The sequence below is a fragment of the Rhinolophus sinicus genome, linkage group LG09 (genome assembly GCF_036562045.2).
Source record: "Rhinolophus sinicus isolate RSC01 linkage group LG09, ASM3656204v1, whole genome shotgun sequence".
Taxonomy (NCBI): domain Eukaryota; kingdom Metazoa; phylum Chordata; class Mammalia; order Chiroptera; family Rhinolophidae; genus Rhinolophus; species Rhinolophus sinicus.
This window is the reverse complement of record NC_133758.1, coordinates 24583014-24608866: the sequence shown is the minus strand read 5'-3', so window position 1 is coordinate 24608866 and position 25853 is coordinate 24583014. Positions and strand designations below refer to the sequence as shown.

At 36.6% G+C, this 25853-nt stretch overlaps 1 protein-coding gene across 3 annotated transcripts in view; it reads right to left on the bottom strand.

The window, feature by feature from the left end:
• Positions 1-25853, bottom strand: part of RIT2 (Ras like without CAAX 2) — a 303120-nt gene that overhangs the window by 126923 nt on the left and 150344 nt on the right. For all 3 annotated transcript variants that reach the window (XM_019739662.2, XM_074340046.1, XM_074340045.1), the window contains one exon: positions 11641-11832. In XM_019739662.2, coding sequence (XP_019595221.1) covers positions 11641-11832 — 192 coding nt within the window. The remainder of the gene's footprint in view (positions 1-11640; positions 11833-25853) is intronic.

Below are 25853 nucleotides of genomic sequence, written 5' to 3'. Positions count from 1 at the left end.
TTGTCTGTTTTACAAATGTGGTCAATGATCCATGAAAACCAAACAATTCAATGTAGCACCATTTAAATACGAAAGAGAAACAAACAATGATGATGTCAGTTCAAATCAGGCAGACACAACCTCTGTTCCAATATAACATGAAACAGCCCAATGGAAGGCCAGTTAGTTGTAGGAACACAATATATACCATGAGATTTAGGTTTTTTTATGACACATTTAACTGCAAAACTATATTTAATCAGTAAATTTTCATCACTGTTGTTTTTATATAAGCATTATTTTTTATTTTTTAAATTATTTTTATATTTTAAGAGTGTGTGTGTTTTCTTTTAGATCTCAAATATTTTATTTAAGACCTTTGAAATGCTTGTAGACTCTAAGGTTCTCTTATAGGACCTAAAAGATAAAATTACCCTTCATATTTTTTCATTTATATTATAGCCCAGTGCTTCTCTAACTTTGGCCTGCTTCAGAATCACTCAAAGAATTTGTCAAAAAAATGACTGGCCTACCCCAAGTTTTCTATTTAGTGGAACAAGAATTGGGCCTGAGAATTTGTATTTCTAACAATGTTTCCAGGTGATACTGATTCTTCTAGTTTTGAGTACCACACTTTGAGAACCACAAGTCTTATCCAGGATGAGTTTGTCCATCAGTAGTAGATTGAAAAATTATCATAGCTTTTTTGGAATGGCCAATAATCTTTTTTATGTCTTTTTCCTCTATCTCCATATAGTTAGCTTTATTTATTTCATGAACTAATGGAAAAAAAAACAAAAACAAAATACCAGAAAACATTGATTTCTCCAAAACTCTGCTGTTCAGAATTTAGTGACATCAGAATGTACTGTTTCACAGCTGAAAATTAGGAAAATAATTTCAAAATCAATTTTGCAAAATCCATGCACGGAATACTATGTACTTTGGTCATCAGAAAGCTCTCAAGGTCTTCACCCAGACTTAATTAGTCTTCTTTTTCACACAATTTTTATACATTTAATTTTTTAGTTTCTAACTTCAAAAAAGCAGATTAGAAGCATAATAATCACCCAAAGACTATTGCATCAATCCAGGGGTAAGGATGGTAGTACCTAATACTTATTGAGTCCCTACTTTGTGCTAAACACTATTCAAAATAGTCTACTGACATTATTTCATTTAACCATTCTGATAAACAATGAGAGAGGTATTATTATCCCCATTTTACAGAAGCAGGCAGTGGGATGGAATTTGGGGTGCATATTTTTAAGGATCAACATTTGTGAAAAGAAGAAGGAAGCAGGATTGGGCAGAGGGAGAAAGTGAATGACAATAAAAGCCCCACAGAAACTTTGCCAAACCAGCAGGGGAGTCTGGAGTGAGATTTGCTTTTCACACAGTATCACACACTGGTCTGCAATGACTGGGCACTCATGCCCCCACCTCTCAGGAAATAGGTTTCTCCAGAAAAGATATGACCTCAGGCAAGGAGACTGTGTGTAGCTGAGGCTGACTCTGAAACATTTGACGGCTGGAAAAATGTCTTCTGACAATACCTCCTACCTCTGTGCTGGGCAGGAAGTACTCCTTTGAAGGAGAAATTGGGCATGCCTCTTGTGTCTGCCAGTAATTTGTCCAAGAATACAGTAATTGTCTCAGTAAAGATTCCGACTCAGGACTACCTGATTCTTTATTACTTGCTTTGCTGTATTTGATAAATATGTTTTTTAACTATGTCTTGAGATGTCCATCATGGACACCTACTCTATTGTGTGATAACACAATGATGACCTCAGGTATCACTGAGGAATGTAGCAGAGTTTGTCCCTACATGGAAGGTCTCCACACCTCAGTGTAATTTTGTCACCTGTCATCCAGTCAGTGTGCTGCATGACTATGGAATCTGTGAATAGTTAGTGCTGTTGCTTTCACCCAAGCTACCATCATTCTTCATCCTGATGCTTAAGTCTCCTAAATGGTCTTCCAATTTCCATTCCTGCCTCACCCCAACAGCGAGGGACAATAAAAATGTATTCATGCCACAACGCTGCTCAAATGTTTGAAATATTTTTTCTATATATACACACACATGAACATATGTATGTATGTGTATATAATAATTTTATTCATAGCACCATTTTTTGCAGTGTGAACTGGGTACACACCCATGCAAATTGTTCATTATCTGTTTCCTCTGCTATAATTTCAGATTCGTACAGATAGAGTTTTTATCTGTTATATTCACTCCTGATACAGGAGTGCCTGTTACCCACTGAATAATTATTAAATATTTGGTAAATATATTGAATGAAAAACTGATGTTAGCAAAAAAAAAAAGTGTCAGAAAACTGATTTTGGGTTCAAATTCCAGTTCTACAACCTATTAGTTTAGATAAATTACGTAAACCTCTAAGCTCTGTTTTATTTTCCATCTGAGTTGGAATACATTTTCATTTTTAAATGAAACAACATATAAATAAATGCTATAGAAAGGATAAATAGGACTAAATAATTGTTAAGTTTGAGTGTTTATTCCCATAATACTGGGTAAATCACCAAACCTTTCCTTTCCCTTAAAAAAAAACAAAACCCTCATTGTTTGGAAAATGTGTTTGTATGTGATGTCAAATGTACTGATGATCAAACATAAATGAAGAGCTACTCTTTCTTTTCTTTTAATGAGTGGTGTTTTCAATTAATTATTATATTACAGCATATTCAATATACTCTGGTACATATTTGTATTTTGTGTTTGATTGTGTCAAGGCACGCCTGTTTATAAAATTATACTGAGAATGCTTGATTTCCTGGACAGACTGTTCTTCCCAGCGCACGCCCCCCCTCCCCGACCCCCCAGCACTTCACAGCTTGTGCATACTCACAGCCCCACAACTCATTTCCTACTCTCTAGATTTACTCTAGCTGGTTCTTTCTAAAAGAATTATCACCATTCACCTGATTCCTTCTACCTGATCAGGATGCTTCTCCATTTGGCGTCTTCCTTCCTCAAAAATTCTGCCCACATTATCAGTTCTAGTTTTCAACAACTGCACTTATGCACAATGCCATATTGTTCAACATTTAGTTTTGTTTATGAGTATGGTTTTCCACCTACTTCATATGTGTAGGTCTTTTCTGAGGGGAATGGGAAGTCCTTGAGGACAAAGAGTGGTTTACTTATTTCTTTACTGTGTTGCAAATCTGCCACCACTCTGCAAAGATAAGTAGATGCTTGGTATAACTCTAAATAAATGCAATTTTTCTTTCAAAGGTTTTTTATTAAAAATATAGCTAACATACAATATTATGTTAGTTTCAGGTATACACCATAGTTATTCAACATTTATATACCAAAAGAAGTGATCACCATAATAAGTCCAGGAACCATGTGACACTGTTCTATGCTATCATATCACTGACTATATTCCTCATGCTGTACATGACATCCCCGTGACTTATTTGTTTTATATCTGGATATTTCGACCTCTTATTCCCCTTCCCCTACCCCCCTCTTTTTAAAATTTATCAATTACAGTTGACATTCAATATTATTTTATATTAATTTCAGGTGTACAGCATAGTGGTTAGACATTTGTATAATTTAAGAAGTGATCCCCTTGACTAGTCTAGTGACCACCTGACTCTACACATCGCTATTAACATATTATTGACTATATTACCTATGCTTTATTTTACATCCCCATGACTATTTTGCAACTACCAATTTGTACTTTTTAACCCCTTCACCTTTTGCACTCTGCCCCCAATACCCTCCCATCTATCATCCCAACAAATCTAGTACCCATCTGACACCATACACAGTTACTACAATATTATTGACTATATTCCTTATGCTATACCCTACATTCCCATAACTACTTTGTAACAACAAATTTGTACTTCTTAATCTCTTCCCCGTTTTCACCTACACCCCCAAACTCCTCCCATCTGGCAACCAATTAAAATGTTTTCTGTATTTATGAGTTTGCTTTTGTTTTGTTAATTTTTTTCTTAGATTCCACATATAAGCAAACTAACATTGCATCTGTTTTTCTCTGTCTGATATACTCCACTCAGCACAACACCCTCCAGGTCCATCCATGCCACCACAGATGGCAAGAACCCATTCCCTTCTGTGTCCGAGCAATACTCCATTGTATATAAGTACAATCTCCTCTTTATCCATTCATCCATTGAAGGACACCCAGGCTGCCTACACATCTTGGCCACTGTAAACAATGCTGCAAGAACATATGGATTCACACATCCCCTCAAAGTAACATTTTTGGTTTCTTTGGGTAAATACCTAGAAGTGGGAGCACCAGGTCTTTCATTGTCTCTTCTTACAGCCTTTGTTTCAAAGTAGATTTTGTTTGGTATAAATAAAATAAAAATAAATATTTTATTTATTATAATAAAATTTTTGTTATTTTTTTCGTTTCCATTTTCATGAAATATCTTTTTCCATTCCTTTGCTTTCTGTCTGTGTGTGTCTTTCAATCTGAAGTGAGTCTCTTTAGGGATTTTATGTAAGGGTCTTGTTTTCTTATCCACTCAGCCCTCCTATGTCTTTTGATTGGAGCATTTAATCCATTTATATTGAAAGAAATTGTTTATAGATATGTACTTATTACCATTTTATTATTCATAATTTTGGTTTTTTTGTTTGTTTGTTTGTTTTTTCCATCTTAAAGAAGTCCCTTTAGCATTCCTTGTAATATTGGATGAACTCCTTTAGCTTTTCCTTGTCTGGGAAGCTCTTTATCTGTCCTTCAATATTAAATGATAGCCTTGCTGGGTAGAGTAGTCTGGGTTGTAGGTCCTTGCTTTTCATCATATTGACTATTCCATGCCAATCCCTCTGGCCTGCAAAGTTTCTGTTGAGAAATCAGCTGACAGTTTTAATGGAAGCTCCCTAATAAGTTACTAGTTGCCTTTCAGTTGCTGCTTTTAGGATTCTTTCTTTGTCTTTAACCTTTGCCATTTTAATTATAACATGTCTTGGTGTGGGCCTGTTTGGGTTCATCCTGTTAGGGACTTTCTGTGATTCCTGGACTTGTATGTCTATTTTCTTTACCTGGTTAAGAAAGTTTTCAGTCATTACTTCTTCAAATAGGTTCTCAGTCTCTTTCTTTCTCTCTTCTTCTGGTACCCCTATGATGCAAATGTTGTTATGTTTGATGTTGTCCCAGAGGTCTCTTAAAATATTATTATTATTATTATTATTATTATTATTATTATTATTGCTGTTCCAATTGGATGTGTTCTGCTTCTTTGTCTTCCAAATCACTGATTTGATCTTCTGCTTCATTTAATCTGCTGTTAATTCCTTCTAGTGTATTCTTCATTTCAGTTATTCTATTCTTCACAACTGACTTGTTCTTTTTTAGTTTTTATATCTTTTTTTCATGCTTCCTATCTTTTTGTTGAAGTTTTAAGTTATTTGATCATCCTTATAACCGTTGTTTTGAACTCTGTCTCTGGTAGGTTACTTGCCTCCACTTTGTTTAGTTGTTTTTCTGGATTTTTCTCCTGTTCTTTCATTTGGGATTTCTTTCTTTCCTCATTTAGGCTACCTTTCTATTTATTAGATAGATCTCCTATGTCTCCCAGTCTTGGCTGGTTGGCCTTATATAATAAATGTCTTGTGGAGCCCAGTGGCACAACTTCCCTAGTCACCTGAGTCAGGTGCTCCAGGAGTGTCTTTTGTATGGGTTCTGTGTGTCTTCCTGTTATAGATGGGCCTTGATTGCTATTGTCATGTCAGTGGGAGGGGTTAACCCTCAGGCTGATTGGCAGTGGGTTTTGGCCATATCCACAGCTTATGGAGTGCTGTGCAGGGGTGCTTACCACATGAAGTGGCATTCACCTCAGTGGGCTCTGCTGTCTGTTGAGACCACCCTTTGTGTGTGCCACTTGTGGGGGTAATTGGGCAGTGCTATGCTGTGGTCTGAAGCCAACCTCCAAGTATGTTTGTTCTGGAGTCTCTTGGGAGGGGCTCTAGTGCAGTCTCAGGACACCCACTGCTTGTGACAAGCTGGGGCTAATCAGTAGAGCTGTAAAACAATCCATGGTTATTTGCTGCCTTTGCTAAACCTGATGGTACATTAGAAAGGCCTTGCTGTGAACCGACATCAGCTGCCACCAGTACCAGGCATGGGGTAACTCCACAAAAACCCAGGACACCTGGAGGCCTGCTGCCACCTGCCAGTTCCCTTAAGATTCAGCCACATATAAAGTCTCATGCAGTGCCCAAGTTGGGTGAGGCAGGGTCTCAGGGAGTCACCAGTGTGGGAAGAGGTGTGGTCACCAGGTTCATGTAGATTCTAGTTTGGTGCCAATGCTAAGCCTGGAATGACTCAGCGAAAGTCTCAGAACACACCAAAACCAGTCACAGCTCACCCAGGGCCTACCAGACTCTGATCATTTTCCAAGAAAGAGTGCAATGTGGGTGGGCTGGCTACTCAGGAGAAAGTGCTTCCAGCGGTGTGTGAGTTGGATGAGGTGGAGTCCCAGCTGAGACAGCAGGGCACAGCAGTGGAGTTCACCAGGCCAATCAGATTCAGATTTGCCCTGTGGGGGTGGGCTTAACACAGGCAAGATGGTGTTTTCCTGCCGGCTGCACGGAAAAAAGACTCCTCTCTGAGAAAAGTCTGACTGTCCTCCAGCTCTCTCCCTGCAACATACACCTCATTCTGCCCCCCATATGTCTCTGAGGCCTATCCCCCGAGTCACCATCCCTCCACTGGAGCCCAAGGTGAGTGCCTATGAGTGAGCGAGACTGTGTGTGGGCTGTTTAAGAGGATCTCTGGTTTTTCCTGCAGCCTTCTGTTGTACCCAAATGGTAGGAATTCCCACTATTTTTTACAGCCAGATATTGTGGGGGCTCCTCTTTGTGGCACCAATACTCTGGGCTGGAAGCCTGGTGTGGGGGGCTGGAGTCCCTCGCTGCTTCAGGGGGAACCTCCATGGCTAAGATATCCCTCCTGATTCTCAACTACCACAGGGAAGTTTAGGGTCTGTTCCGTGTCTCCGCCCCTCCTACCAGTCTCAATGTGGCTTCTTTATATTTTTAGTTACAGGGTTTCTGGTCCGCTAGACTTTAGACGGTTCTCTAGGTTGATTGTTCTATAATTTCGTTGTAATTTTAATGTGTTTATGGAAGGATGCAGGCACAGTGTTTATCTACACTGCCATCTTTGATCTCTTCTCGATGTTTTTTTCCTTAATACAGTGATTCTTGATCCCCACAGCCTCCATATGCCCCTCTCAGTATAGGAATGAAACTATTTTCATTAGCTATCTCACTGAAGAATAAACAAAGGGTTTTTCATAATCCCAAATCAGCATTTGAAAAGTTTCAGGCTGTGGGAAGCAGTTTCAAGGCTTCAAGCTGAGTATTAAGCTGTAATTAGACTGTCAGTACTAAGGGGTTTGTCGTGGTCTATCTTCAGGATAAAAACAGTTTGTGGTCTGTGACCGAGGTAAAACTTTTCTAATCTAGCTCCCAAATAAATTCCTGGAACTCATTCCTTGCATAGCACCATATTTACGTGCACAGTTGGTCAGGGCTTTACAAAACAAAACAAAACAAAAAAACAACAGGAATTATCCCCTTCCACTCCCGAGTGCAATAGCAGAAAATATGATAAATAGGGACAAAGATCATGGAAGTTAAGGGACCTAATGTTGTCTGAGACTTTAAAAGGGGCTTTAGAATAGTCTAGATAGACTATGGACAAAATTGTTCAGCTGACTAGAAAAGTGATTTTCACTAGTTGTGAAACTCATTTCTTTACTTTTATTTTTTCCTCATACTCTTCCTCCCAACTTCTGCCTATTACTGGCTTGTCCGGTGCTCGGAGCTCCTCACTCCACATCAAAAGGGTGATTCTGATCATTCCTGCCTCAATTTGCCAGTAAGATACATTTGCTTATTTTCCATTCTCTGAGGAGCATGCTAAGAGTCTGAAGCTGATATAAAAAACTAATTCATGAAAAATAACAATGGTTTGCAAGCCAATGGTATAACATTGGGAGATTTCAAATTAGAACACACTGGATATTGCCTCTCAATTCTAACTAGCTCTGTGATCCTCAGCAAGTTAGTAAATGTATTAAAGAGTCAATTGACTCTTAGGTAAATAGATGTCATAAAGGAACCTATTCATGGGCTTGTGGTAAGGAATAAGTACAATTATGTGTGTTAAGTGCCTGACACTGAACCTTCCAAATACTAAATGCATCATCAACATCGTCAGCATCAAAATGAATATTGTTCCCAGATAAAATACTAGACTTTAAACAGAGCCCTTCAATACATTTGCTCAAAGAAGGGAATGAGAAAAAATGAAATACTGTCATTTGTGACAATATGGATGGATCTTGAGATTATCATGCTAAGCAAAATAAGTCAGACAGATATTATTTGACTTGTACGTGGGATATAAAACTGAAAAAACAAACAAGCAAAAACTCAGACACAGACAATAGTTTAGTGGGTACCAGAGGGTAAATGGGGTCAAACATATGGTGACAGAAGGAGATTTGACTTTGGGTGGTGAACACACAATGAAATATATAGATGATGTATAATAGAATTGTACACTTAAAACTTAAATACATTTATTAACAAATGTCACCCCAATAAATTTAATTAAAAAATCAAACACTAAAACTCGTTTATTTTTCTTGGTAGAAAGGGACTGGGGATTCACCAAAATGCATTAAGAATGCAGCCGGTACCTTACTCTACCAAACAAAAATGGTAACAAATAGCTTTCCTTTTAACCTCTTTCAGTGTAGACTGAGGAAGGAGAAGAGCTTCTGAGGGAGAATCCTACTTTTTAATGCTCTCAGCATTAAATCAAGGTACCAGCATGATTTCCCTCAGGCTCTTTGAGAGTTTAACTTTGTTACTCTAGGAATCTTCACAAAAGTCCTTTGAGCTACAGATACAAGTGGCAGCATATTTGTTTTTGTTTAAGGTGAAACAAACAAACAAACAAACAAACAAAAGAGAACTAACCTTTAAACACTGATATAATTAAAAAAGTATATGTGATCTGGAGTTTAGTCTTAATTTTGTCATGAACAGACTAGTTTATTAAAGTCAATTTCTGTCACTATAGTCACTTCTCAAATATCCTCATCCATCATATGCTTGTCCTAAAACTCCACAGTGCAGTTAGAGGATTAAAGTAAAGTGTAAATTGAAAGCATTTTGAAAAGGAAAACCACTCTACAATTACAGGAATAATTATTTTCATCACAAACACCACAGCCAGAAGCCAAATTTGCATATCAACACTTCACTATTGGAGACTTTGTTATCTGAACATCTTTAAAAAGCTTGTAATTTGAGTTTTCATGGTCCTTGCACTTTCTGTGACTATCTTATTTACTTGCTTTTATCTAAAAGGAAAAGTCTGTCAAATCTGCAAAATGAATCTGCTTAATATCTTTTTCTGGTTATTTGTTTCAGTGATATGTGTGATGTTAGTGATTCACATCACTGCTAATATGCAATTATCGAGGTTAAGACAGGGGTCCTGTTGAACATTTCTTTGTGACATGAAAAGGGCCACTCTTGAGCTTAGGAAAGCAGAAGCAGGGCCAGGAGGGTGAAGGTAAAGCACATGCCAGCCAGTGTTGGAATCATGGAGAAAAATCATTCTAGAGAGAATCTGATTAACTTTTGCCAGAAGAAGTTTCCCTTATGTTTTTAAATTCACTAGCTTTCTTAGATTCACTTGTGGCTCTCATGACTGGCATCTAATTAAAGGTTTACATTTTCTAGGAGTTCTGGGAAGTGCACTAAAGGTGGTCATGTGATCACTGATGGCACTCTCAGGGTGCTGTCTCATGCTACTTCCCAGAAGTCCTAAAAACAAAACAGTAAAGCACTGTTGTGGTTCACAGGAGTATGTGAAGTTTTCACCACCGGGCCTATACCTCTCGTATTCCTTTCTGTCAAGTATATGAGAATAGATTCATATTTACCTGGTGAGAAAAACTTGAAATTCTATCCCATAATAATGTAACCATATGATGCTAAGCATTGCTTTGGAAAAAGAGAAACAATAAAGCAAGGTGCAGAAGAGACAAAAATATTATAGCTCCTAAAAAATAGTTAGCTGATACTTTAAGATATTCAGATTTTCAAGTAAAATATACAACACATACCATCAAAAAATGCTTTGCACTAAATCATGATGATATGTTTCTGTGTTAAGCATAAATTTACAAACATTGGCTCCACATGAGAACTTTTCACTTTAAGACACTTAAAATGCACTAGATACAAAGATCCAAATACATAAAACATTGGCATAGGAGAAAACTAATTGTTTTAGGGAAGATTCTTACCTTAGTAAAAGGTTTTATTAGCAGGCTACTTTAAGAAATCTAAAAATAAATCATTAACTGGAATAATATAAACTATGCAAACCCAGTTCAAACATAAGGTCAATGCAAATAAGGATGAAGCATCTCTAACTATAATGAAGCCACTTGATTCAGAGAATTTGATTTACAAAAATTTGATTTGCATGCAACTTCTCAGTAATTTAACTTTGTACAAAGTGAATCATGACTATGGAATTGTGAGATTATTTGTCTGGTCCCTGAACTTAGGTTTTTGTCTTTTAGTCTTTTCAGGAGTACTGAGAACAACTGAAGTATCCTTACCCTATAGACATTTCCAGAGACCAGGCCATCATAGTTTGCCCATTAGGCCCTGATAGTGTCTGATCAGATGAGAATAAACTCTAATGAACTACATGAACTCAGGTAATGGCTCACAGTCTATACTAGACTGGTCTGTGCATTATCAATCTTGTTTGGAGAAATTGTGAGACTGTCTGAGGATCACCATGACACAGCTAGGGAACCTTGATGCAGATTGATGGCATTATATAGAGGAGTCATTTCTGATTCAATCTGAGAAGTGGTGCTTTGTTCTGATTCTGGAAGGTGGAAAGAGTCCTGCTTTGATGATCTATTGCTTCATGAAAAGTTATTCTAAAACATGATGGTTTAAACAATTCCATGCTATTTTATCAGGATTGTGTGGGTCAGAAATCCAGACAAGGCTCAGCTGGGAGATTTTTCTGTGTCGTGTGAATTGGCTAGAGTACCTTATGAGGTCAGATGGTGGCTGGTACTGGAACATGCAAAATGCCTTTGCCCACATGTGTGGCACGTTGACAGGGACAGCTACGAATGGATGTTGCTTTGTACACATGGCTTTCTCAAATGGTCTTGTTTACATGGCTGCTAGACCATAACAGCAAGTGTTCCAGGTGGCAAAGGCAGAACCTGTTGAACTCTTAAGACTCAACCTCAGGCATTATACAGGGTTACTACTACACTCTACTGCTCAAAACAAATCATAAGACCAGCTCAGGTACAAGAGGATGGGAGAAACAAACTCTGCCTCCTGATGGGGTATGGTAAGGACACTGCAAAGTTAGCATGTAGGATGGGATATATTGTGGTGGCTAGCACAATCTACAAGAGGACATCAAAGATTTCTTAGAAAAATCCTGTGCATCACTTCTTTCTCATAATTCTCAATATGAATCTTGGAAAGCAACCGTACTTGATACTATGTACCCTTGCAGGAAACGACAGAAGCTAACAGATAAAATTGGCACTCACCTGGCGGAACTGTTCCAGGTCAATTTTGTTACCCACCAGCACCAGGGGAATTTCATAGGTGTGACGGACCTGAAAAATGAGCTCTTTAAACTTGGCAGCCTCCTGGAATGATTGGCGGTCAGTGATGGAGTAGCAAATGATAAATCCCTCCCCACCTCGCATGTACTGCTCCCTCATGGCTGTGAATTCTGCCTGCAGGAAAAGAGCAAAATTGTGATGCAATTTAAAACAGTTAAGCTAACATATAATACCAATAAAATAACAGGTCAAAAGCAGACAAATTATGAGATTAAGAGTTTGGATTAAAATTTTCTAAAAGTATATTTGTGGGCTTTGCACCTGGATATAGGTGTACCTAAGTCTGTGTTTATGTTCAAAAGTGATCTTTATGATCTAAGAGCACAAAATCTGGGAAGCACAGTACATGACTTCTAGGTTTGTTATTCATTTAGAGTGAGTCTTCTATCAAATCACATAACCTCTCCGTGACTCAATTTGCTTTTTCGTCAAAAGGGTTTTGGGCACATATTTAACCCTTTTTACAGGGCTGTAGAGAGGATCAAAGGAGAGAACAGATGTGAAAACGCTTTGGTGAGTTTTTAAAATACAATACACATTAATCCTATTATTATCTATGGTGCAAATCCTGCCAAATAGAACCTTTCACTGGGGAAACAGGCATGAAATTATTTTAGAGTTGCATTAGATATAAGTGTGAAAGTATTTCTCAAATATGCTTAATCAGAATATCATTAAGCTTTTTCCTTCTTTTTCCTCTTTTGTTTTCAAATAGAAGACTCTTTCTACCAATAAAATAGATGTAACTAAGTTATCCCAATGAATGGGGAGGATACCTCCTCTTAGCTGACCTTATCCATACCAACTCTTTTCATAGCATCTATAGGTATGCATCTTCCTAAAAGATACACTGGAGGCTGGTGGGGCCCAGAGAATTGAGCGGAAACTTTTCAACAATGTATCAACTTAATAATACATGATACTGAAATTTTTTTATTAAAAGAAGTTGCTATGTTCAACATCTTACTTCCATCTTCATTCACCCATGAATTAAAGATTCCTATGCTTTATGTGCTGTGTATCCTGAATGTTAATATCTTCCTCATCTGCTTCCTGCTATAAATGAAACTCATTGGTTAATTATTAAGGAACATTACTAGATACCATTTGCTATCCATAGATAGCAAAATACATATGAAACAGACCCACTGTGAAAATGCTACAAACACAAGCATTTCTCATATCTTCCAAGCTATTCTAAGTACAGCACTGCAGTTTGATCAGTTCCTTTTGATATGCTTCCTTGTATTAAAATAATGTGAGAATTCTCTTAATTCTGAAAACAAAGAAAGAATTTTTGGTTTAGCTCATATTGCAGTTTCTCAATTGTCAGAGTAAGTTTTTTGAGCAGGTATTAGGAAACTTGGGGACTGAACCAGTTCCTCAATGCACTCAACTCGTGTTCCTACAACACATGTATGCCTCACTAGTTACACAATGTGCTACATAGCACTGCTCTAAGACCTACCTTTCAACTACTTTTTACCTACGTAGTACAATACACTCATACCATTGTCTATACTGCTTGCCCTACACATGATAACCACATCTCCACACCAAATTTATCCTTCTAGTAAAAGAAAAAAAAGTAAATAAAACAATAAGTCAGTCATGCACCTAACAATATGTCCAGCAGTAAGATATATTAAGAAGTAAAAGAAAAAGTATGACCCTGTCCTGGATAGAGAAACACAACTAGGCCAGGATAAAACAAACGAAGAGCAATTGAGTGCTAAATGAACCCTAGCGGTTCAGAGAAGGGCAAGAGCAGTTTACAGGAGGAGTCTTAGGGAAGGACATGAGATGGGATATTTTTTTTCTGTAATTTATTATTTGCAAAGAGCTCCTGAACTTTCATGCAATCCTACCTCAAAGAGTATGTAATGTTACCCTTAAACAACCTTTTATAATTAAAATCTAGTATTTCCATGGCAGTTAAGCATCTGGGATCTGCATACCAGTCAACAGTTCAGGTGTTGGTGTCTGTTTAGAGAGGGACAATGTGATTGCCCTTTGCTTTTGTTTGCATCTTTTTAAAGAAGGGAGGATAAAAAATAAAAATATTATGAAAGTGTAGATATCGTAAATGTATTGTAATTGATGCTAAGTACAAAGATTGAATTCCGTAGGAGTGGTGGTTCTTCAGTCTCAATCTGATGCCTTAATAGGGTTAAGAGTATTCAACTGAAACGGAAGTGAACAAAGCTTTTATAAATGCTGATACTATATGATCAAAGATTATACCTGAAAGGCAAAATATAATTAGGGACTTCATATTATTTTGCAGTTTTCAGAAGACATAACTATCTCCTCCATTATACATCCGTTTGTCATCTGTTTTTCAATATTTGACACTCAGGTACTCTTGGGAATGCATTACAACATGGGATACTGCCTAACTCATTCATCAAATATTCACTGAGCACTTACTATGTGACAGGCGTGTAAAGTTTGAGGTAACTGAATACATATAATAAAACAAAAATATGGATAGATATAGAAAAAAAGCAAATAAAATTAGAACATGAAAACCAAGACAAAATGAGAATAGTTTGATTTGCAAACTTGACTCATAACGTTTAGACAACCGAAGCTATAATAGAAACAGAATCAATTATACCACTTCTGTAGCCAAAAACAACATACTAATGTATCAGGTGACACAAATCTCTCTCTAAGCACTTAGAGCTGAAAGCAATTTCTCTTATGGGGTTTCAGATAAGGGGCAACACCTTCAGTATCAACAGGATCTGTAGTATTAAGTTCCTTAAGTCTCTAAATGTATTTTTCAATGTAAGTCTCACCAGACATTTTGTAGACAAATTAATGATACTACGGCAAGGCTCCAGTAAGATAATAGAAAATAGGAAATATTTTGTAGAAAACAGAATAGCAAATATTTTGTAGAAAATAGAATAACGATAATAATTAAATTAAAATAATTTTATTGTATTGCTTGAAAAAACTGAAAAAGGCCCTTGATTCTTTTTCTTATTTTTTTTTTTAAATTTTATCTTTTTAATTGAAATATAATTGACATATAACATAGTTTCAGGCATATACCATAATGATTCAATATTTGTACTATTGCAAAATGATCACCAAAGTAAGTGTAGTAACATCTATGCACAAACATGGTTAAATTTCTTATGAGGGAAAGAGGAAGAGGTGGTGGCAATTATGCTCAGATTGTTAAGTCACTACTCAATCAGTGAGGGACACCAAGCTGGACAATGATAGATGTGCAAGGTGGCCTGAAGGGTGGGGCTGGAGAGAGAGTGAGGGGCATATGGTGGGGGACTGGGATATACACTTAATGTGGGAAATGATGTTACAGAAAGAGACATGAGTATAGCTCATGTAAAGAGTGGCATGTTCCTGTTGTCCAGTGAAGTCACATTACTAAAAGCCCTAACAACTAGGTTTTGGAGTGGACATGATAGGAAACCAAGAACTCAAGAGAAATGTATTTAATATGTGGCCCTATCTCAGTAGCATTTGTCTGATAATAGTTGGAGGAATAGAGAAAAGAGAGATTGAAGGCAGGGAAAACTATTGAAGTCTTTTGCAGATATTGTGAAGTGAATTTCCATGGGGGAAGAAATAGAAGGGAAAATTCTTGAAGGAGCCATCCATGTTGTCACAAATGGCAGTATTTCATATTTTCTTATGACTGAGTAATATTCCAGTGTATATATGTACCATGTCTTCTTTATCCAATCACATATCGAAGGACAGTGGTCATTTACATGTCTTGGCCACAATGAATAGTGCTGCAATAGATCTTGAGATCATCGTGCTAAGCGAAATAAGTCAGACAGAAAAAGTTGAGAACCATATGATTTCACTCATGTGCAGGATATAAAACTGAAAACAAATGAACAAGACAAATAAACAAAAACTCATAGACACAGACCACAGTTTCATGGTTACCAGAGGGTAAGGAGGTAGGGGTTGGTAGAAGAAGGAAAAGGGGGGGTCAAATATATGGTGATGGAGGGAGAACTGACTCTGGGTGGTGAACACCCAGAATGTTCATCATATATAGATGATGTATTACAGAAATGTACACTTGAAACCTATATAATTTTACTAACCAATGTCACTCCAATAAGTTTAATACAAATTATTTTAAAAATAAATTGAAAAATATACAAAAACAATTCTTGAATGGGAGTCACTATAGAGAGAAATGGAGAGAAGAGAAATATTTCTGATATTTCAAGAATTAACAAAAGGAAGAAAGACTTGGTGACCACCAGTTTGTTCATGAGAGAGAGAAGAAATGGAAAAATGCTATAGATGATTCAATCAATAATACTGGGCCACTGGTTGGGCTTTTGCACATACCATACCTCTGTGGTCTATATTATTATCTCCCACATTAGATAGGAAAAAAATCATATAGAGATATTAAATGGCATGGCCAATGTCCTAAAGCTACCAATTAGGAAATCAGAGACACATCATGTCACACTGCCTCTCCACGGAAAGGAATAAATGTGTCTCCAGTTTTTGTAGCTCTGGAGCCTGGAAAACAGCAGTCATAATAGAAAGAAGTTGACTGAGAAGGTAAATAATCTAAGGGCCATTGTGTCACATACAGATTTGCATTTGTCCTGACACCGAAATCTATCCATAGGTAACTGGAAATAGGGTTTCTGTGGAAGAATAACATCTGAATAGAGCAGGGTTGAAAGCCACAATCACAGGCACATATTTTGTACTGATCATGAGGACAGGAATTAGGGTGCAAGGTTGACTGGTTTGGGTCAGTTTTGGGGAACAGGGATTGTTTTTGCTACTTTTGGTGGGGATCTGCAGCTTTATCTCATTGAGAGTATATTTATCTATTTTAAAGGAGATTTTATGAAAATAGTTTTTGACAGCTGTCTTCTACTTTTGTTACTTCTTGCCAAACATGCTCCGTACTTAACAGTCCAGATTTATGCACTTCTCTTCTTTGCATAGTAATTAACGTGCTTTGCTCTCCTTCCCATCACTAGACTCTAAACTACCTGAGACAAGGACCATTCAGCATTGTATTCTCCAAAGCACTAGGGACAATGCCTGGATCAGAGCCCAGCAGATAATTATATTATCATTTGGTTAATTACTTACTTTAAATGGAATGCTTTTTTTTTTTTTTAAGTAATATTACCATTCCCTGGATGATATATACTTTAAGGAGAATACGGTTTAGAGGCTGGAGGATGGAGATTAAAAAAAAAAAAAGAAAGGGAATCAAATCTCTAAATTAAATGGATAAAGCTTTTAGTTATTTACTCATTCCCGTACATGTAACGCCAGGTCTAGTTTAACTTTCCTGTAAAGGTATATCCCACTGAAATCTGCATCAATTAAAAAGCAATTTAATGTTTCTTATTTCATTTTCTACTTTCAATCATTTGTCTTATTCTAATAAGAGAAGAAAGATGAATCTTACTGTCTTTGTATGCATTAAATTTCTTTTCCACAGAAGACTGCCTTCCCCAGACTGTTTGACTTACACTTTACTCAAAAACTTTCATGACTGCCTCTGGTGGTACAAATCCACTAAAATATATTTTTTTTATCACAGCTGGTTTCCTGTTTATCCTGAAGGTCACTCATACTGAGAGTTGCTTTCCTGCTGATAAAACCTACAGGAATGCATCTTGGAAGAAGGCAGCATAATTGTGTTATGAAAGGATTTCATCCACTGCATTTTAGTCATTCCCAATATGATACTTAAAGGATGATCCCAACAAAAACACAATGAATAAAAAAATTCACATACAAAAATTGTATTTTCTAGTTGACATAGAGCACATGATAGGATAGTGCTATAACAAAAAAACGATATGTGGAATATATATATATGAAATACTTTACAAAGCCTCAGTATCACACAAAGTAATTAATATTTCTATTGGCTGAATAAAAAAAAAATGAATTACTATTTGATTCCCCAGGTATAAACCAAATCATCTTGTTTTGTAATACTTAGAATAATTTTTCTTCAGATAATTCTAAAATTTTAGAGTTTTATTGAGAAGCTGGTGTGCTCTCACCATACAAATAGGGAAAAGATGCCCAAAGAAGATAAGTGTTTGTCTTTCATAATATCAGAATTACTGTGTCAGATATTTTTTCCTTGATCAAATTCTACTTAAGCAACCTCTGAAACTTTCAACTAGATCTTAATGTTTGGACGTGTCAACCTCCATCATCCTCCAGGTGATGTCTGATCACCCTGGCCTGCCTTCACTAAGAATCCTACCAGGTCAATTTGGCCAGAATCCCCCCATATGCCTTCCTCTTAGTAAGTTTCCATCCATTGATTCCCTAACATGCTCCTTGGCTGTAAATTCCTACTCATTCATGCTGCATTCGGAGTTGCGTATCGTTCTATACTGATGTCTCCTTTCCCCTACTGCAATGGTCGTGAATAAATCAGTTTTTACCACTTTAACTGCTGTCCAGCTCTGGTTTTTCTTTAATAACCAGGCAGAGACTATTGGTTCCTGGCTCTTGAAGACTCCTGGTTATGCCTCACCCTCCACTTTAGTTACAGATTTTTGGGTGGCTGCTCTAACCGCAGGCTCCCTTGTTTCCATTCAATCCACCACCCATTTCCCTGTCTAACTAATCTTTAAGTACTATATTCATTATGCATCTCTTATGTCTCCAAAGGTCCAATGGTTATCTATTTGCTTTCACATCAAATCTATACTCATCTGCTTGATTTTAAGATCCTATATGCTCTGATACGTGCATATCCAGCTTTACCTCCAATTAATCCTGAACATGTACTCTCTAATGGGGTCATTTCTTTTCATGCCTGGCTCATGTTAGTTGTCTCCGCTCACCATCGCATATGCATGTATGCATACGGTTCCCTGAAATTGAACTTTTTCTGGCTAATAGAGAATTTAGTGATTATCACCTGCAACTCTTATTCTGCAGATGAGAAAGTCAGGGCCCAGAAAAATAGTGATGCCATCCTTTACTCATAGCTAATTAAAACACAGAGAGGTCAAAAAAAAAAAAAAAAAAAGCAGTCTTTCCATCTCTTTTACATAGTTGGGAAGCCACCCTTTCTCTTCAGTGACCAGTGTGGCACACATCTTTTATAATCAATGTCATGTTTTCTTCTTTTATGGACCTATGGCTGAAAAACACAGCCCTTATTGATGTTTATTTTATTGTGCATATTTTCCTCACTATGAACCTCAAAACTTAGCAGTATGTTTCTCACATTGCTATAATTTGAGTTAGATTAGTGTCATCAAGAAGAATTTTTTTTTTTTATATTCTGGGGTCAACATCAAGGCTTAAACTGTGTTTCATGTTGATATTGTCCAGTAGATTTTGGATCTATGAAAACTTTAGTTGTTTCTGTTTGAATGGATAAATACCATTTCTGATAAATAGTTATGCTTGCTCTACAGAGAATGTGTCTGTTCTAGAATAGAGATAATCAGAAAGCTTCTAATACCACAGGAGTTGTTGAAGATATATAAGATACATTTTCCTTGATCGATCTTTTTAACAAAATTTTGGGGGAAAGTTTTCAAAATTCGTATTTTTAAAGGACATGTCTGCAAAAGTAAAATTAGTAGAATTTTTGCCATGTTAGCCAATATCTCTTTTTTTAAAAAAGTTTATATCCTTGTATGCCAGTATACTGACAATTTTGAATACATAAAACATCATTATTTGCCCCAAATTATTTCAACTTCCTGCAGTAACTGTGCTTACCAAATAATTTGGTTACAAGTATAATTGTGCTCTATTTCATTTTTAAACTCAGTTAGTTTCTGCTCCTGAAAAACAAAATAACTTTGTAATACCACTTTGATAAGGTCAGAATAATTTTTATCTAGCTATTTAAAATGTAATGTTTTAAAAGTACATATTCAATTATATGTATTCTAAATAACAAATTTATAGCATGAGATTAGACCAAGAAAAATATGAAGATAATGGGAAAAGATGAGACAAAATAATAAAGAAAACTGAGTTTTAAAACTATCAAGGTTGGTTGCTGTCATACTATTGTTCCTGAGGTGCTTCAAAATGGATTAAGTGAGAATATTCCTGCAAATTGTTAGTAAGTTGTATAAATCAACAAAAAAAGCATAGATGTTAATATATGCTCATATAACATATAGGCTTTATTATTTTTTTAAATACACTTTAAAAATTTCAAGCAGTTATTTTTAGGAAACATCTCCATTGCAGCAATATTTAAAATGGGAAATTTGCTGTTCAAGATGGTAGACAATATCTTTGTTCTTTGCCTCTCAAAATGCAACTATGATTTCAGAATTACTTTTTAAACACATCTATGATATCATTGGAAAATAAAATGATGGCAACAGTATGTCAAAATGTTTAGAAGATTAAAGGTGAAAGAAAAAAGATTCTCAGACGGCTCTCTAATAAAGTCTTGGAGATCTTCCCACACTGAGTCACTGACATACAGAAGTAAGAGTGGGTCAGGGGGCAATTATCAGATTAATTAAAAAAAAAGAACAGCTGGGACAAATGACAGCCTTTCTCTCCACCTTAGCAGCTACAGCTTTTGCCTCCCGTTCAAAGCCTTGTTGATCCTAATAAGAAAGGCAGAAAATCTATCTGGGGGAATATCCTGGGGTGGACTTGGGGGCTTGAAGAGAGAGAAGAGCAGATGCTGAGGTGATTCTAAACGGCTTCACAAGAGAGAGCCCTGAGGCCGGGGTATGAATGTGCACCCTGCTCACATGGGAAATATACTAATGGAATCTCCTATATCAACCTACCCTTGAGTAAACCACTCCCCCTTCTCCTCACCTTTTTGTGGAACAAGACTTGTTCCTGTAGGTCTTTCAGATTTCAGCATACACTGATGCCTCAGGGCTGGTTAAGTGCCACGATTCCCTGGATGATTGCATCATTGCAATTGTCTGTCATACCCTGTCCATGAGGGCAGAGGACTTGTCTATGTAAGGACTTCTTCCTTACATAGCCTTTACACAATAGTGTCTGTTATATAATATTAGATTAGCCATGTGTTGAATAAATAGTAAATGAATGAACTTTTAAAATGACAGTATCAGGTACATTACCATTTAACTGGTAAAGTTTTCAGGATGCATATAGATTTCCATTTCCCAAACAGCTTTTGTCATAACGAACGTAGAAACCAAACTTCCAGTCACAATGGATAATATTGGGGAAGTTCCATTTAAGTATTTGAAACAACAGAGAAAAGTACAAGCACGTTTGTTTTTATTATTCAGGGAAAATCATAAATATGGACCATTCTCGGAAATTTTAGACTACTGATGTGAAGATTCTGAGACATTACAAATTTTTCTAACCTCCTAGACACTTTTCACCACTCTCTGATCTCTATCTTTTATGAACTATCAGACTTAGAACATCAATATAATGCTTAAGTACATGTTCTTGTGTTCCATTTGTCAGTCTTGTCACTCCAATTCACTTTAGGGTCAGACTACAGGTGATATAATGAAGAGAATATGACTTAAGAGCCCCATAAACATGACTAAATTTGTTGAACAAATTTCTCTACTTTGCTGATCATTTCCTCATCAGAAATACAGAAACTTAATGCCTCTCCAATACCACCAATATGAAGATTAAATAATATGTGTTATTATATATAAAAATACTTTATACTATGTTTTGTTCTAAAATGGCTTGCCGATAAAAAATACTAGCTATATCCCTCCCATCTTTTTTTTTTTTTCCATTTTGTTTTTTAAATCCTCATGGAAACCAGAGTAACCAACACTAATTTCAATGTTTTATTACTGAACAATTAGTTCAGCAACTTTATTTGTAAAAGTCCTTGAAAATATGTCTGCTTTGATATGCAGTGCCTATGTGGAATACTCTATTATCAGAGTGATTCTAAAATTATGGTTTATGCTACTTGAACTTCAGTGGTATATCAGAGGAACTCATGAAGGGGATGGTAAGAGCTTAACTCTCCTGACTACATGGTGGCAAGTTGGCTGGTAAGCGTGGATTCAGAGTTACGCAGGAGCGAAAAAAATATTAAGTAGGAGATGTGCTCTGGAGAATATCAAATCCATCTGCAAAGCTGATTTAGTTATCAACTAACCACAAAGCTTCCTGCTCTGCATATCTCAGGGTTGTATCCAATTTGCTCAAATCTAGATTGAATAGAAAAGAGAGTAAATAAGACATGGATGGAATATTTCAGGGAGTTACATACATTTGTAAACAACAGAGATAGAAATGCATTGGAAAAAAATAAAAGCAAATGCAATCAGACCAGATCAAAGAACCCAGGATGTCCTCATTGTGACTATTTGGGAAGGACTTGGATAAATAAAACCTGTCAGGAGGCCAGAGATTAGTCATAGTTATTTGAGAGGCAAATGTAGGCTGCTGCGCAAGGCCTCAAGCATTCTCTCTACCTCTGTCAGAAGCCTTAGAAGGTTACCTTGTGTTAACAAAATCTCAGCAGCAGGCACAGAGTAGATAAATGAAAGGAAGGGTGTTCAAGTTTGAGTCTCCAAGACATTCTAATAGCATTTAACACAGAGATAATGATTAATGTGAGAGGGGGGGAAATAAAGCAAAAATAAGCAAACAAACAAATAAATAAATAAACAAATTGTGTTCTTGACATAATCGACGTTAAGAAGACAGAGACAAAAAAAGTTTTCAAAAAGTCCCAAACTAAATTACACTTGTTACATCAAATTATACCAGAGATACAAATCTCAAAATAGAAGGCATAGTGCCACCATTACAGTCCCTCTGTCTTAACAATAGATGTTTTAACTTCAGAAAATGATGAAAGAATGATGAGAAAAAATAAAAACTAGGGACTTTTAAGCAACACATGCAGAAAACCTGAAGGTAGAAATGCCAGTCCCAGAGACATATAATGAGATTGCATATGTGTGATGATGAGATTTCTGTCCTAGATAAGACAGAGTAAAAGGACGGTATAACATAAGTCTCTCACCTAATTTTCAGGATTCAGTAGAAATAAACACACTTCATAGGTACTTCCAAAATGTGCAAGTCCTTTCGTCCTCTCCCTTAAAAACACTATCCTTCAAAGCTGCTGAAAGAAGACTTACAAAGGTGACCAAATTTCAACTTTAAAACTCACTTCAAGAGATGATTTTGTTTCTACAAATAGCAAAGCATCTATCCCAGTGTTAGAATTTAGCTTTAATTGAAGAATGATGCAAATTTGGAAAATATTCTATTTATATTTAGGCAAAAAAAACAACAACCCAAAATGATTAACCTACTCTGATGAAAGATCATTAGTACCGTGACACACATGCTAGATTATTTCTGATTTGCTTGGAAGAGATTACGTAAAACAACTGACAACAGAAATTTTGTAATAGAGTCTTTGAGGTCATAAGAAAACAGATGATTTGGGCATATGAAAACTGTCACAAAATTACAACTAACAAGAGACCAGAGAGAGAGAGAGGGGATTGAGCATAGACAGGCTCCTCCAGAGCCAGACTCCCTGGGTTTGAATTCTGACTCTGCCACGTTACAGCTCCCTGAGACTCTGCTTTATCATTTGTCCATATTTGTTACTAAGAGTGCCTACCTCATAAGGTTGTTGTGAGGACCCAGTAAATTAATACAGCTAACGCTCTGTGGAGATTTCTCTTTACAAAGCTTTTCCAAGAGTTCCTGGCACACAGTTAAGACCCAATACATCTTAGCTGTTATTAATATTGCTTGTCCAACTAAGTCTGTTTCCTGTGCTTAACCCAAGATAGATTTAATAGCTCTATTTGTCATAAATGATCAAGAATGGGATGTGGAATTTGCAGTTTGGACTTGTCCCTTTTAACTACCTATTTTAGGCTGACAGAGTTACAAATGAGTCTAAAGGGACAGATAATTTCCTACAAAAGGAAATTTTAATTATCCCCTAAAATGATTTACGAAGGCTTCCTTCACCTAGTATTACCTGCTAAAAGAAAATACCTGTTTTAAATTTAAATGTTTTGTTTGATTTCATATTGATTTCAAATGCTTGTTCTTTATTTCAGGTAAAAATACCTTTATACCTTTTTAAAAAATCTACCAAAGCAGGTATTAATTTCCAAAAACTGAACTGCAATTCTAGTGACAATCAGTTCTCTCTTCCAGCATTATGCTAGAAAACAATGCGACCTTTGGTAGCTGTTAGCACATTATGTAAACAACAACCACAACAAAAACAGCAACAGTTTTTTAACATTCTATAAGTATAGTAGTTCAAATATAATGACTAGAACCGGAAGGGTTTGCTTGAGAGATGATTTCATATAAATCCATGGCAATTTGCATTAATCTAACCATTCTCCTGTTGTTCGTCTACCTGAATGAGGTTTTCTAAGTACAAATCCTATAGATTAACACTCTGGGATAAAGCCAATACTTGTGATTTAATGTATTTGTGCAAGCCGATGTAGCTGAAGCTGAATAACTGGAAAGAGACATTTTAATGTTCTATGCATTTGCTTATTGCACTTCCTGTGCCTTAAATTCCCATTTCATTCCTCAAAGTGTAGTTTAAATGTTGCAGGTCTCACATTCTCAAGCTTCTATTCAAAGTAGAAGCACTCTCAGATTTTTGAAATCTCACATGTTTATATGTATGTATATATACACATACATACGCAAGCATATGCGCACACATGCACACACACACAATATATGTAGTACACTTCATACTGCATGGTGGGCTGCCTGTTAAAATCTGCGCACTACACTTAATAGGTCCTCTGCAAATATTAATATTTGTTAAGGGAACAAAGAATCACTCTTTATACAAAGTCCTTTATAGTTTACGTGGCTCTTTCATAAGCTTTGTGGGGTTTTTTTTGTGTTTTTTTTAAACACAACAGTATTGAAACATATCAAGAATTCCACTTGATAGGTTAGGAAAATGAAGCTCTGGAATATTCAATACTTTGAATACCAAAGTCATACAGATAGTAAGTGGAAGGATGAGGATTTGAATTTAACTCCACCCGACGTTAATTCTGGTGCACTCCCCGCAACCCCATACTGGTAAATTCGCTGACTCTTAGGGCAACAATATCGTTTGTTTTATTGCACGAAATCCCACCAGTTTAAGGCTTTAAATGGAACCCTCTGCTAGTATAAACCTGGGTCCCATTTATTCCTAGTTTATATCTTGGAAAATTGTGTTCATTCCATAAGGCTTGACACTGGGGCTTCCAACACATACATTTGGCTTGCTGACATTATTCAGCAGAAGGAGAGTTTTGAGCTACATCTAAGGAAAAGAAGGAATAGTTTGGTCCTGAATGTAGGGAAGGGATATGCAGACTGAGACTTACAGATGCAAAACAGAAATGAGCAAGTAGCGGATATCACTTTAAGCAGATTTGCATGACTAGAGCCAAGAGCTTCTGTCAGGGAGGAAAACAGACTGGCTGTGCACAGAATCATTGGGATAGGAAACTGTCAAATGGTATGATTTGAGGACACTAAAAGCCATTCCTTTGCCTAAAAATACTTTTCCTACTGATCCCTCCCCTACGCCATCATTACTTATTTTTCTGTATTAAAGTATCAAAAGCTTCTCTTTTCAGGCAAGTACATTCTGTAGAAGGGATGAAAGTTTCATTGTTTTTCCTTATAGACATACTATGAAGTGCTTGATTAGCAAAGGGTAATGGATTCCTTAAAACAATGCAAGTAAACCCAGAATAATTCATGTAGACAAATTTTTCTAACACCTCCCTTGAATTAATTGCTCTTCTTAGTCACCTACTCAACTTACAATACTGGCCATAGCAGTCATGGATAAATATTTAGAACTTGGAGAACAATCTAGGGATGCTACGGGGTCTCACATGCATAATATTCCATGGGAAACATTCTGCTTGAAAGAACAGAAACTCTGCCACCAACCCATTATGTGATCTTGTTGGGTTGCAACCTCGAGAGATCCCAGGGTGAAATCTGAAATTAGCCCCCTACATGGAAGGCAAAGATAGATTGAAGAAGAGGCAGGCCACTGCACATTGGGAGGTGGTGGTTTAACAAACAAAGGAACTTACCTATGAGGCTTATCTTTGCAGCCATAAACTCTCAAGTGGCTGGAGGCTTATCAC